Below are 13776 nucleotides of genomic sequence, written 5' to 3'. Positions count from 1 at the left end.
TAAATTTAATTTAATTTAATTTTATTTATTAGCTTTTTTTTGCTTTTTAAATGTGCTGTGAAATAGTATGGCCTTTTCCTTGGCCGTGTCTCTCTAGTGCAAAAATTGTAAACACTACCCGATCACACCTACTTAATGCCAACAGAGGGCGCTCAAATCATGTAAACTAAAACTTCTGCTGTGATTAAGGACTGGTTACAGATCATGCCAGAGGTGCAATGAGAGGTATCTATCTTAACTGATCGGATTGGGCTAAATGAAACACAGTTTCCTAAAACAGTTATTCATAAATACCGTAATATAAAAACAAAGTACAGCTTCTTTCAAGTCGAAAGTTTTATACATAAGGGGAGAGGGGGAGGATTTTCCTTCCCTCATCAAGTTCTAAAATTTTTTAAATATAACTTCAGATGAACAACAAAAGGGCATATTACACATATTAGACTGTGTTTTTATTTTTTCCTACAAAATTGGGCATTTTGCTGGTCTGGAGCATTCAAGTGCGTGTGTGTGTGTGTGTGTGCGTGCGTGCGTGCGTGCGTGTGTGCGTGCGTGTGTTAACAACTGTTAGCAACTGTTACTGCCCATCAATCTGGGAAAAGTTATAAAGTCATTTCCAAACAATCTGAAGTTCATCATTCTGTAGTGAAAAAGATAATTCACATGTGGAAAACATTCAAAACAGTTGCCAGTCTTCCCAGGAGTGGATTTCCCAGCAAATTCACGTCACGGTCAGACTGTGCAATGCTCAGAGAAACTGCACAAAGTTTCTACTGAACAAGCATGGCTTGTCTGGAAGGGTTACCAGGAGAAAGCCTCTTTTCCTAGATGACAGCTAAAACTTAGCTGAAATGCAGCAGGACAGTGATATCAAGCAAAGCAGCAAATCTGTGCCAGAATGGCTAAAAAACAAAAAAATGAAGGCGCTGCAGTGGTCCAGTCAAAGCACAGACCTCAACTCGATTAAGATGCTGTGGTGGGAAAACTTAGAGCCGTGCATAAAAGAATGCCCTTAATGAACTGAGGCAATGTTGTGAAGAAGAGTGGGCCAAAATTCCTCCATAATGATGTGAGAGACTGATAAAATCACACAAAAAACTTCACATTATTGCTGTTAAAGGTGGTTCTCCAAGATAACAGGAAGGATACTGCTATATAAATAATGATTTGGTGAAATATATATTTATTGATAAGTGTGTTTATTTTATTTAGGGACCAAATGACTTTTTATTTTCTTATGGATTTTAAAGCCTTAGGGCCTTTAATTCACCTGTCTAATAGTTATCCCTTCCTTTACTACATCAAAGTCAGTGTGGTGCACTGTGTGGAAAACATGTCGCTTAACACAACGCATAATAGGTAATGAAAAACACACAGACTTAATTCATTTTTTCTCATTTTTTTTAATTCATTGAAGTCCTCGCTGTTACTTTCTTTTCTTTTTCTTTCTTTTTTCCTTTTTTTTTTTTTTTACATCACCATCCGTGGGATTTGACATAGTGAGCAAGCATCCCAGAAACCCCACAGCCACCAAGACAAATACCATCACAGAGTTTCACTTTCACAAAGGTTAAAGGCTTACAGAGGGCGACGGAGGGGCTGCAGGTGGCAAAGGAGATGTTTGACAGCATCAACAACCTCAGAATGGAAAGAAGCTCCTCTCAATCTGCAGCATGTTGCTTACATACATATCACTCGTATATCATTAGCAATAATATGGCATAGAAAAAGCATCCAAGCTGACAGAGCATTAAAGGAGTATAAGTGTGTGTATGCGTGTAAACTGAGGAGGCATGGGACACGAAGAGGATGCCAATAATGACAGCTAGTATTTAATATCCGAGTGATTTTTTTCAGGCACAGGCGCTGCAATGCAGCAACGGCTCCTTGCTCTTTAGTGTGCTAAGAGTCTGTGTGTGTCTGTGTGTGTGTGTGTGTGTGTGTGTTCCCTCAATAGTCTGCAGTGCACTGTGAACTATGGTAGCATTCTGAATTCCACATAACCCAGCACAGGATTATGTAGTAATGTTTCAGCACTCTAAGTGAATAATGAAAAAAATGTGTGTGTGTGTGTGTGTGTGTGTGTGTGTGTGTGTGTGTGTGTGTGTGTGTGTGTGTGTGTGTGTGTGTGTGTGTGTGTGTGTGTGTGTGTCCGCAAAAACCTGTACTAATAGCTCCAGGTCAGGACGGGTTGCTGATGGCAACCTCAAATTTGACAAAGCGTTGCCATGACAAACAAAAAAAGCAAGAACCCCATGAGAGTGGAGGGGTCTGTCTCTATGGCAACAGCCAGAAACAACCAAAGAGCCAAGAAGGGAGGAAGAGAAAGAAGGAAAAGGGAGAGCGAAAGGAGCAGATGCAGCCAGACTGTGCTGGTGTTGTGGGCCTCACCCACACCTACACTTTTAACCAACGTTGAAAAAGCGGTAACTGGATTTACTACAAGCTGCAGCAGAATGCTAACATGGATGTTGAAGAAGTTTTTGAAAAGTATCAAAAGAATTAAGAAACTGTGAAACAGTAAAATTCTCCACTTCTGACTTGCAGAGGTTTAAGTTGCCTTGAAGACATTCCTATCTCGTCACATATTTGAATGCTTCAGAGACGTGCATTTATTACATTCCCGTCTGCCTTGGATTCTTTAAATACATAAAGCATTTGTAATGCTGAAAGAGTCTGCCTTCTACAGACTTCCTGTTTTTTCAGAGGGGAAAAAACCTGGAACACTAAGGCTGAAAGTGTAACTTTTAATATCTACATTATGCACAAAACCACTCAGAAATTTGGGGTTACTTGGGAATGTCCTTTTTGCGCATTTGTTCTAATGAGAAGCCATTAATCACTGATTTTTCATGTAGCATCCATCTAGGCATACATTCAGCAGACTGTGCTTGAGTGACACAGTGCTACCTCCTGCAATGTGGTGACTAAAGAAGCCATAAATTTGGCTAGACAAGCAGGTAGGGCAGTTGTGTTAGTTTACACTCTCAAAATGCCCCACAAAGAGTTTTCATGCAACAGTGTGTACTAGTCTTTTCAAAAACCAGCACAATGAAGCTCTGAGGGCTACTATTTAACAAAGCTGCCATATGTAGTTCTATTAGATGCCTATTTCTCAAACAAGAGACTATGTCCTCTCACTCAATCGAGCATCCAGGTCCACCACTTTTCAGAGCCAGTTTTGCACCAGTGTGTGAAGGGAGCAGTACGCACCGTTACATGAAAACATCCTTTTTTTTTAACAGTGTGCCCACTGACCACGGGAGACATGGTTGCTGGAATTGAGCTTCTCCATGCTGTCTTAGGATATCTCATTTCAATAGCAGGGATCACACCTCAAATATGATTAGGTTTACTGAAAGAAGTGCGTTTGGAGAGAGCAAGGACCTGGACCTGTGACTGCAGTTTAGGAAAGGCCACAGTGTGGATCGGTAACAGCTCCCTGGCATGGTAGTGGAGGCACAGCGCTCAGAAATATAGAACCGGAAGGGTGGTGTGTTTGAGGTGTAGTCCTATCCCTGAAATTCAAATAAATTATCTCCACTAAAAAAATATATATATATCAGTGGTTTATAATGAAAGACAAGGTTATTTGACCCAATTTTCCACCAGTATAATATTACATTGATGACTATTTTGTACTGTATTTCAAAGTGATCCCTAACCCTTTTAGTGGTAGGGAATATGTATGTGTTTCACCTTTGGTTTCCCCTAAGTTGCTGTCACTATGTTAACTAGACAGGCGCATTTAAAGAATCTAAGCCCAGTTTATATAAGTGCCCCTGGTTATGTTCATGTCAAGTTTATTCAGCGTTTAGTCACAGGCAGAAAGATGGTTACTGGTGAAAATCAGTTGCTTCACTTAATAAAACCAGACTGTGCTGTTAAAAAAAAGAAAAGAAAAGGGAGAAGAACAATGCATACAGCTGCAGTACAGCCTGAAGCAATGTTAACTCCACAGCCATACTGAGAGCTGTACAGGAGCCTGCTGTGCGTGTCCCATTCCTCACACATCAACACTGCACACTAGTCAGAAGTACATTAGCTCATGTCTACTTTCAAGCATAAATCAATAGTGCTCAGCCCTTAGGCACCTAGTTACAGAATGACACTAAAAAGCAGTTTGACAACAAGTTCAAAACTATAAAACAACAGAACATTTCAACATATCAAGCACTGTTCATCTTTACAGGGCTCTATCTTCAGAATAGGCCCAATGAAAGCGCAAAATCTGGCACCTTTGAATCGGTTAATCCTGGCTATTTTACATCTTTTTATCTTACATCCTTCACTTACCTCAAAAACAATAACAAAACAAGAAGCTAAAATCTGACTATCAATACAACTTCTGTGGGTTCAGGCACATAAAGAGTAGAAAGAAAATGAGGTGTGTGTGTGGAGGGGAGGGGGGAGTATAAAACAGTCACATTTGGAAGGAGAGACATTCTGTATGTAAATGCACTGCTTGGTGACGGACGGTTGTCAGATGTTTCTACTGCTGTCAATGAAGAATTTGGACCTTTGTGATTCCTGGGAATGTAAACAAATGGGAAGACATGTAGCTGCGTTGTGAACGGCACCTTCCCCACACTCCTAAAAGTTCTCTAAAAGGACGGCGCTAAAGAGAAAGTAAGGCAAGGAAAGGCCGAGTCGGAAGTAACATTAAGTACAACTTTCTCTTTCCCCCTGTAAATCAATCCCACTTAACAATGACCTTACACACAGAGATGAAGAATAAAGCTCTATTTACTACGTGCCAAAAGCTCCTTCTGCTCCACAGGACTCTCCAGCTGACTCCCAACAGACTGTACCCATAGTACAGCATTACCATGTTCAATTTTTCAAATGTTAAGGCCGTCTTCGTGGCGAATAGTCAATTAAATATCAATTGTGGCACTGTATGAGAGACAGCAATGGACTGGAAAATGAAGCGACTGAAATGTGATATAATACAAATCACAGACTTCTAACAGCTGGAAGGAAGTATTAGATTCTTTTTGGCTGAATGAAATGCAAAATTGGTCAATTTCAAGCAACTTACTGTTTGGCCTATTCGAGAAAGAATAAAAGGAAATTAGTGTGTTTTTATATCCATGCTTCATTCTAACTCCTCACAAAATGCAAAAAAAAACATGGAAAAAGAACAGACATCCTGCTCCAACATCATCGTCTGCATAACATCACGTTAGTCTTACTCAACCCCTCAATGAAAACAACAGCAAAGCAAATATCACAGGGATGCATGGGAGGGAGAAATTACAGTATAAAAATGAAATGATGCAGTCAAAAGTGCTCAAATAAGGAGTGTTATCAATTTTTTTGTCAATTTTTTCATCATATGAGGCAGACCTTCTTTTTTGTTTGTGTGTTTTTTCCTAACTCTGTCCTCTAGGAACAGGTTTTTGGGGGAGAAGTGGGGAAAAAAGCAGCAAAGGAGGACATGAAGGCTGGAGGCTAACAGGTGGCCTGATGAGGTGTTGTGAAGAGTTTGAATCTTGGTGTAATGCTGTAGCTTCTTCACCCCCCACCACTTCAGCTCCTGCTGGCCATACATCCACAAATCCTCATTTCCTCCTCAGCGCCTGAGGATGGGGCTCTAACCCAGGCTGGTGATGTTTGCCCTGCCGCCTGGGGGCGCCACGATGCGCTGGGTATTCCGGCGAGGAACGTTGTCATCAACCTGAGCTCCTGTGTGATTGAATGGAAAGGATTAGTTTTATGAATTTTGGTCTTTGTAATACTAGAAAGTGGCAGGAAAAATTCCTTTGGGAAGTCAACCACAGGAGGAAACATAAATTCCCCTTCACATTGTCCACAGTGATTTTAATTACAAGCCATAGCCATCCATAGTAAACCTACTACGAGCTACGACACTGTGAAACAATGGTCTGTGCTCCTGTCTGCATGATATCAACCTTGTTTTAACACTAACACATTTTATTTGTGACACTGCAGAAAAACTACTCTACCCACAATCCAAAACAGCAATGTCTCCAATTGGAGACATTGTTGGAGGTTGCTGCTGGAGGTCGCTGTTACCATGTAAATGTGAGCACAAAACATCAATTGGTGACTGCAGTCCAGAATGAAGCACCGTAATGTATTGATAACAAGGCCACACTTTGCCACACACATGTAAACGAAAAACGATTCAATTTGAGAAGGCTGGAAGCCATTTGTTATGGAAGCTGAAATTTGCAATGCATCGTGGGATGAGTAGTTCCTCAACACTGAAACGTAAAATATGCAGCTTTGCCTTTTCTTTCCCCCATTTTCCTTTATTTTTTTCATCAAAATCAAATCTTATTTTTACAGTTACTATTTACCTCATAGCTGGCTGAAAAACTTCAGCCAGCATAATAAAATCTACTTTTTAAATATTTTGTCCTTTAAAAAGTGGGCGATGTTGAGGTCTGAGTGTAATTAATACACAAAATTAAGATGCAAAATCTTAACAAACTAAAAGACAAACAAAACATAACACAACACACTTCAAGTGGACGTGTTATATACTGATTATAGTATATGGTGGCTGCTCATTTTTAATGCGGCCAAACTTTTAATTCATGACGTCAGTGACTGCTCAGGTACCAGACCCTTTTTCCACTCTTGGGTATTTATGGTGTCAGTGGAGCCAGATACCACATGTCCCTCAGCCAATAAGAGAAGTGAAATGGCCTTCAAGGGAGAGTAGCTAAAACAGCTCGGCTCAGACAGTGGATAGATTGAGATACTGTAGCAAGGTTTTTTAAGCTGTCAATCATGCACAGAAATAAATATAAAACTACAGCAATAACAAAATAATGAAATGAATATTCACACAAATTTACCAAGTATTATTATTATTAGCTCTGAAAGACAAATGTAAAGATTTTTCTGGTGCATAGTATCCAACTGCCTCTTTTATTTTATTTTTGATAGGTAGCCACGGTCCAACAGAAGGACCCAATTTCAGTGTAAAGTCTGCCCCTTACACTTGAATGAATGCATGGCTTATTTGAGAGCAATATGGGGCTATGCATGCAGTGTTTAACTCCGTATGTCATGAAAGAATCCCTTAGTTTAGGCTTTTCATACAGATTAAATTTAGTGCAAAATTTGACTCATCAATGTTGAGTCTCTGATATACAAAAAGAAGGTAAATGGTTTTAAATCTCTCCCCAAAATGGATTCAGTGCTTCAACATCCCAAAAATGACTCCAGAACTGATGGTAACACAACTGACCGGATAGGCTGAAGCCAGATTGGTGCAGGTTGCGGACGGGTTGGCCAGGCTGTTTGGCAGGTGAAGTCTTGGCAGAGGAGGCTGGAGTCATGGTTTTAGGAGTGACTGACACCTCACAGACTGGACCATCATACAGTCCCCTGGGTACGCCTCTCAGCTCAGCCAGCTGCATTGTTGGAAATGAGACACAGGCCAGTCACAGCACTGGAAACTAGCAAGGAAAGATTCACACTGTGGAGCTGGATGTGTGGACAGTTTGGCCAATTCCTAACAAGATGTAACATCCCTCCAATTTTCCACAAATTACCAATCGTAAAAGAAATTGCTGGGTGTGGGAAGCAACTTTAATGTCAAAATGACTTCCAGTATGTTACCATCTGATTAAACGGTTAAACACAAACCCTAGCAGACAAAGAGGAGTGTTGTACCCTGCTGCGAGCTTTTATCCTCTTGTAGACGTAGTCAGGGAAAGGTTTACGGACCACGTAACGTCCTGAGCCCTCTGTGACGTGGAGGTTCCCGTCCTCCAAAACAATCTTGCCCTGGCTGATCACGACCAGAGGCCCGCCGCGCACCTCTGTGCCTTCAAAGATGTTGTACTCCACAGTCTGTGGGGAGAAGGACAGCAGTAGTGTCAAAAGTAACATACAATATAAAACATCACTACTTTATTATAGCATATAATTCCAAACATAAGGACTGAAGGATCTGAGTGTATTTACATATTTGAACATTTTCCCGCATTGTTAACTGTATTGCACTGTACGTACGACATTTTAAAGATAAGCCTTTTTGTTGGTGCTTTTAGATTTGAAACAGGTTTTAAGTTCTTGTCTGACACCCGACAGCTGTGTTCCTGTGATGTTTTATGGCAGCTGCTTGTTCCTCCTAACGCCATGCCGACACTTTAAATCATAACAGAAATACCTTCAAAGCGGAGATGCAGTCATTCAACTTCCCCCCGCTTATTTTCCGCTATCATAAGGCTGACGTAACCTCCTGTTGCACATTCTGCATGCCATTTTAGTTCACAGACTTATGAAGCTCGCACTGAATGTTTATTTGAAAAGCTGCCAGAGTTATATTGTAGGACTCACTGTGTAAAATTTCTATAATTTCATAGGAGCTTAACTGATTTAACTCACATAAAAGTGTTTCCTCGGGCCTACTAATGCAGAGTACAGAGGCATTAGTCTTCAGGCTGAGAGAAGAAGAAGGTGTTGTTTTAGTGCTTGTGTGTGGACATGGAGGGTGTGGAGGTTACCGTGTGACCAGTTTGAAAGCCCTACGACTCCTCTCCCAAAAAGCTTATTGAGCTAAAGCTGAGGTCATGGCAATCTGACAGAGCCTAAAATGAGATCACTGGTATATTGGGTTATCCTATGACACCCACACACATGCATGCATACACACTCCAAATGAGCAATTTCTCCCCTGAACACTGGTCCGTTATTTTCTGACCAAGCGGAACAAAAAGGAAACCGAAGAACATGACGGGATTAAGAAGACAGATTCCATGAGCGTGTACAGCTCACTCTGTCTTCCATGCATACACACACGGATACAGATGCACAGTGACCGGCCTGCTAACAATCAGAAATGATGTGTTCCAGCTCTCTGGCAGATTTTAATGATGACATCACCCCCTCGACGCTGTGTGAGGCCCACACCCTCTTCAGCAGTCAGGCTGCCATAAAACAAGAGTCCTTGATCACAACAAAAGAGTTATCAACCACTTATTTTGAATGTCATCAGTTACATGCATAACAATTAGTGTCATTAGCATTAGAAGAATGAATAGTGTGTTTGAGGGCCTCAGTGTGACTGAAAGGTCATTAAACATTGATGGGCAGTGATGGGGCAATACGGATTGATAGCACCCCCTGAGAGACTTCAAAGTTGAATCCCCCACATTAGCTTTCAAATGCATATATTAACTTTGGTGGGCAAGTGCATCATGTCCACAACAAAGCCACACCCCCACATCCCAAAGTCATTCACTGTGGCATTTCTGCACAGCAGCAGTAGCTCGTTCACAAACTCCTCCATGCTAGTTAAGCAGAGCAGTCGCATCTAAGGTTCTCTGTGGTGCAGATTCCTAACAAAACATGTTATTGCATTTCTGAAATTTAATAGAAGAGACCTGCCAATTAAAGAACACTAAACAGAAATCCACAGAAGAATCCCAAAGACATAAAGACAGTAATTGTTCAGTGCCAGAAAGCCCCCCAAAATAGCGTTGCAACAGTTTCTACTTTGCGGTTGTAGAAAAAAAAATCTACTGGTTATCATAGTAAATATGTAAGCAAATGTTATATACGTGTTCCCCAACAGGTAATGCAGGAACTGGATTGGGAATCAGGAATGGAGAGACACGCCTGGACCTAACTGCCAGACCTCTGGATGTCAGCCCCGCTATCCTCTGCAAGTGCAATTCGTCAGCCACACCCATTAACAGCAGCTCTCCTCTATGATCCATGTGCTTAGTAAAATGCACATGGCCAGGAAAAGAACTGACCCGTGGGATCTGTTCATTTTAAGACCGTGAGCAGTCTGTAAGAACCTCTTGAGTGATTCAGTAGTCACACACCAGCTTTTACATTTACTCTTTCAGAAAGAGTTAAAGTAGGAAGGTCCACATTTTAGAATGCAGGATATTTTGTTTTAGCAATTTAACAAGGGCAAATTAAAAGCTTATCAAACAGTATTAATCACTTGATGAAATTACCTGAATTTTATCCAAATCTAAATAATCTATTCTCTGTGGATCCTGAACTCTGACACCAGTTTGAAATGAATGAGACAATGAGATTTTAATTTATACATGTAGTTTTGAGGCTCTTGTGGTCATGGAAGTGGTCATTAAAGTTACTGCTCTCTCCTCATTCATAAGGAGTTACCAAAATGGCTAGTTTCAAGGCTAGCCTTTTACAAGTAGGAGTATATCTGCATTCCAATACTGAGTCTTTGTCATAGCGCCACCTACAGGAAACCAGAAGTCCAGGGGTTGTATTTTCACGATCTTATCTTCATATTTTGAAGCCTGTGGGTTTTTATTTAACACTGCTGCTTTAAATTGCATCAGTGGTTTAATATGATAATATATACTTTTGTTACTGGACTCCAGTTTTTGTTAAAAAGTCCTGTTCTTAAAATATAAACATGCCCAAACCGATCCACAGTCACAGCACAATAGACTTACAGGAAGTTCGCTGTCCTATATTTTTATAAACTACTCTTAGCTGATTAACCAGAACCACTCAAAATTTGGACAGCTCCATTTTTCAGACCTTCAAGCTTTTTGGTTTTCATCTAACGCTGTTGCTATGACGATGTATTGTTTGAAAGAAACAGGAAACAGTTCCTTAGCAGCTTGGAATGCCCGCAAACTTTTGGCACATGCAGCGTATATAATTAAAGTCAGTATATGGTAGGCTTTCATTAGCGAAGAAAAGAGACCTCTGTGTCAGTATTAATAGCTAGTTATGTAGAAATAATTGAGGACCATACCGACTGGTGGCTCTTGGCGGAGATGATCTTTGTGACGTCAGGGTCCCACAGCACCAGATCAGCATCTGAGCCCACAGCAATGCGGCCCTTGCGGGGGTACAGGTTGAAGATCTTGGCAGCGTTTGTGCTGGTCACGGCCACAAACTGGTTTTCATCCATCTTACCCGTTACCTGAAATAAGTCAGAGCTGAGAGTGAGAAAGCTACCAAAGCTTGTGACCTCTTTTGTGTTTTGTCCGTTTCACGTGTATTCACATACGGCCCTTTTTTGAATTAATCAAGATCAACCCTCCTAAATCCTCTTCTTGCACCAAGAAATTTAGCTTGTTTTTGTTCTGTTTTTTGTAGATCTGATAGAGGACAAAGCACTGTTTTTGGCCTTCAAAGTACATAGGAGTGGGTGGAATTTTTGGAGCTATGACCCTTGGAAGTTTATCCAAAGTGTACTTTTTAAATAGTTTAATGTCACCAGTTTAATGTCACAGGCATTAAACTGGTGTTTTCCTACTATTATTATGATATATTATACTACTATTATACCACTAATAGTAGTACTACTATCATAATACTACTATTATGATATAGTTCATGATATAGTTTGTGATTTTGGTGCTCAAATGTGGTTTGATAAAGCAGAAACACTGAAGAGAAACAAGGTTTAGCATTAGAGTGGGTTTGAAATCGATTTGTTGTATTTATGCAAACTGAAATGGCTGGGGTGTGACTTTGACCTTATCACAGCTTAGAATTACTGGGAAAAATAGTAATAATTTAAAAATTGGAAAATGTTGAGCCATTTATATGTATTTTGGGGACCTGCAACATGGAAAATAATCCTGGAAGAAGTTATTGTACCAAAAAACAAAAAATAAAAAACAAGCTAATTGTTTTGACAGATTTTTAACAGAATGACAGTAAGGGGCGAATTTTTTTTTCATTTAGTACTGTTAGTTTTAATCTAATATGATACAAAATCTAGCATTTTTACTTGTAACAGAGTACATTTAAAGGATGGTATCAGATTACTTTTATAAAATCACCTCATTCCCCTTTAATTACATTTTTAGGGTTGGCACAACTCCTACAGCTCGGTGATGTATTCCCAATAAAGCCGTTCCCTTTTAGCTGGATGTAAATTGGAGTAAAGCTTTACTTCACTCCATATGTCAATTTGGTTTTTAAGCAGTTGCATGCTTATTGTCAACAGCATGCCTAGAGACGCCGAGAGACCTATAATACACCGGCAGTGAGTTTCTGTTTACAATGCACAGGTTAAACAGACCGCAGTGTGGACTTGAAGTGAACCGAACACTTCTCAAATGAGTCCCAGTTCAGTTTGCCTAAAAGAGGTCTGACATCATTTACAGTGTTAACATAAACGTGAAAAGAGCTGACTAACTGCTCTGAGCTGCTTTGAGGGAAGAATGGAGCCAAGAGTGAAAACGCCTTTAGTGTATTGTGAGACACAGTCCTGTGAAAGAATAAGTCCACCCTTACCGCTTCCATGGGAATTAAGGGGGTAAGTAGCAGCCAGGTGCTGTTAATCAAATGCACCTGATTAACTGAGCATCAGAAAGTGTGAGCACCTCTATAAAAGCAGAAGTTTTGGCAGTTTGCTGGTCTGGAGCTTTCAGGTGAGTGTTAACACAATGCCACCATCGTCATAAAGAAATTTCTGCAAACCTCAATGAACTGAAGCAAACTTGGCCTAAAGACTTCTATAATGATGTGAGAGACTGAAGTCATACAGAAAATGATTACCTCAAGTTATTGCTGCTAAAGGTGGTTCTACAAGCTACTGAATCATGGGGAGTTTTCACAGGACTGCACAGGGTCTTGTGAACTCCACCCAAAAGCAAAATTTACTCACCACACACTTGTCCCAAATGATAGACATCCTCTCCTCAGTGCCATTCACACCCTCAGGAATCAAGCTGAAGTCATCTTTGCCCACAGCACGCTGGGCAGTGTTAAAGGGACAATGTGCACTTCCTGTCACCTGAAGGTCTCCACTATGTAATAAGTTTAGTACAAAAAAGACAGACAGGACTGTGTCATGCTCAGAGAAAAAGCACTGCTGACATTTTCTTTTTAACTTTGCCTATAACGTGTTTGCATCCAATTACCAGGAGAGCAGGGAGTTGAGATAGTCTGGTGTGGTCGGGTCAGGGCTCAGTGGAGGAGAGGTGACGTAAGCAGCCGCTTTGGCCCAATTCTTGCTCCAATAGTGTGAACCGTCTGTTCCCAGACTTGCAGTGATTGGCTCTCCATAGACAACAGTGCCTATAAAGACAAGTCCCATCATAGCATAAGATCCTATGTTCCTCACGTGCATGTCATGCGAACTCACGCAAAAGCTTCATTGCATCTATTTGTACTTATCTGTGTTTATTTTACCGTTTTCTGTGAAGTCTACTCTATAATTAATCTTAATCATAACATAAAATTGGGCTTAAATTTAATTTAGTTTCATATTATTGTGAAAATCCACTAATATTGTCTTTTTCCTCTCTGACGATGGGCAGTATCTTTATCTTAGTTCTCACCCTTCTTCCTGGCCTGAGCGATGACATCAGAAGCGCTCTTGCTCATCACCTTGGTGACATACAGCGGGCAGTTGGTCTGGTTGGCTACAGTCACAGAGCGGTTAACGGCCTCCGCCTCCACCTGGAATACAGAAGAGTTCACTTTAATAGATGGAGGTGATGACCTTTCTTATTCCTCTCTTCTTCATTTCAGTCTTCGTCATTTTAATGTGTGCACAACAGTATGTCAATGCCCTGGTGTTTTAGATATCACATGTATTTATAAAGGTAAATAACTTATATATAGTATATAAAATGAATAAATGAGGTGAATCAATTTAAGCTAAATATTAAGGAAATATCTAAGTATTCAGCAGCGAGCTGTAGCTTCATATTTAACTCATATTCTCCTTGCATAGCAACGCAGGTACAACAAGGTTAAACACTGAAGGGAGACGTTTTCTGACAGATTAAATGACAGAGAAAATGTTCCGAGGTGAAAAGCAATATGGAATTT

The 13776-nt window shown here is 40.5% G+C and overlaps 1 protein-coding gene across 2 annotated transcripts in view; it reads right to left on the bottom strand.

Annotated features, from left to right (window-relative positions):
• Positions 1-1383: 1383 nt before the first annotated feature.
• dpysl2b (dihydropyrimidinase like 2b) overlaps positions 1384-13776 on the bottom strand; it is a 31996-nt gene continuing 19603 nt past the window's right edge. For both annotated transcript variants that reach the window (XM_085279082.1, XM_085279083.1), the window contains exons 8-14: positions 13281-13401; positions 12861-13017; positions 12605-12746; positions 10736-10906; positions 7654-7833; positions 7226-7391; positions 1384-5688 (exon numbers count right to left, since the gene is read on the bottom strand). In XM_085279082.1, the coding sequence (XP_085135208.1) occupies positions 5597-5688; positions 7226-7391; positions 7654-7833; positions 10736-10906; positions 12605-12746; positions 12861-13017; positions 13281-13401 (1029 nt within the window). In that variant the 3' untranslated portion in view covers positions 1384-5596. The remainder of the gene's footprint in view (positions 5689-7225; positions 7392-7653; positions 7834-10735; positions 10907-12604; positions 12747-12860; positions 13018-13280; positions 13402-13776) is intronic.

The sequence above is a fragment of the Mchenga conophoros genome, linkage group LG7, assembly GCF_057382185.1.
Source record: "Mchenga conophoros isolate Kocher_MC1m ecotype Shallow Benthic linkage group LG7, M_conophoros_male_GT1.1, whole genome shotgun sequence".
Classification (NCBI taxonomy): Eukaryota; Metazoa; Chordata; class Actinopteri; order Cichliformes; family Cichlidae; genus Mchenga; species Mchenga conophoros.
The sequence above is the reverse complement of the archived record's forward strand: the minus strand, read 5'-3'. Positions and strand labels throughout refer to the sequence as shown.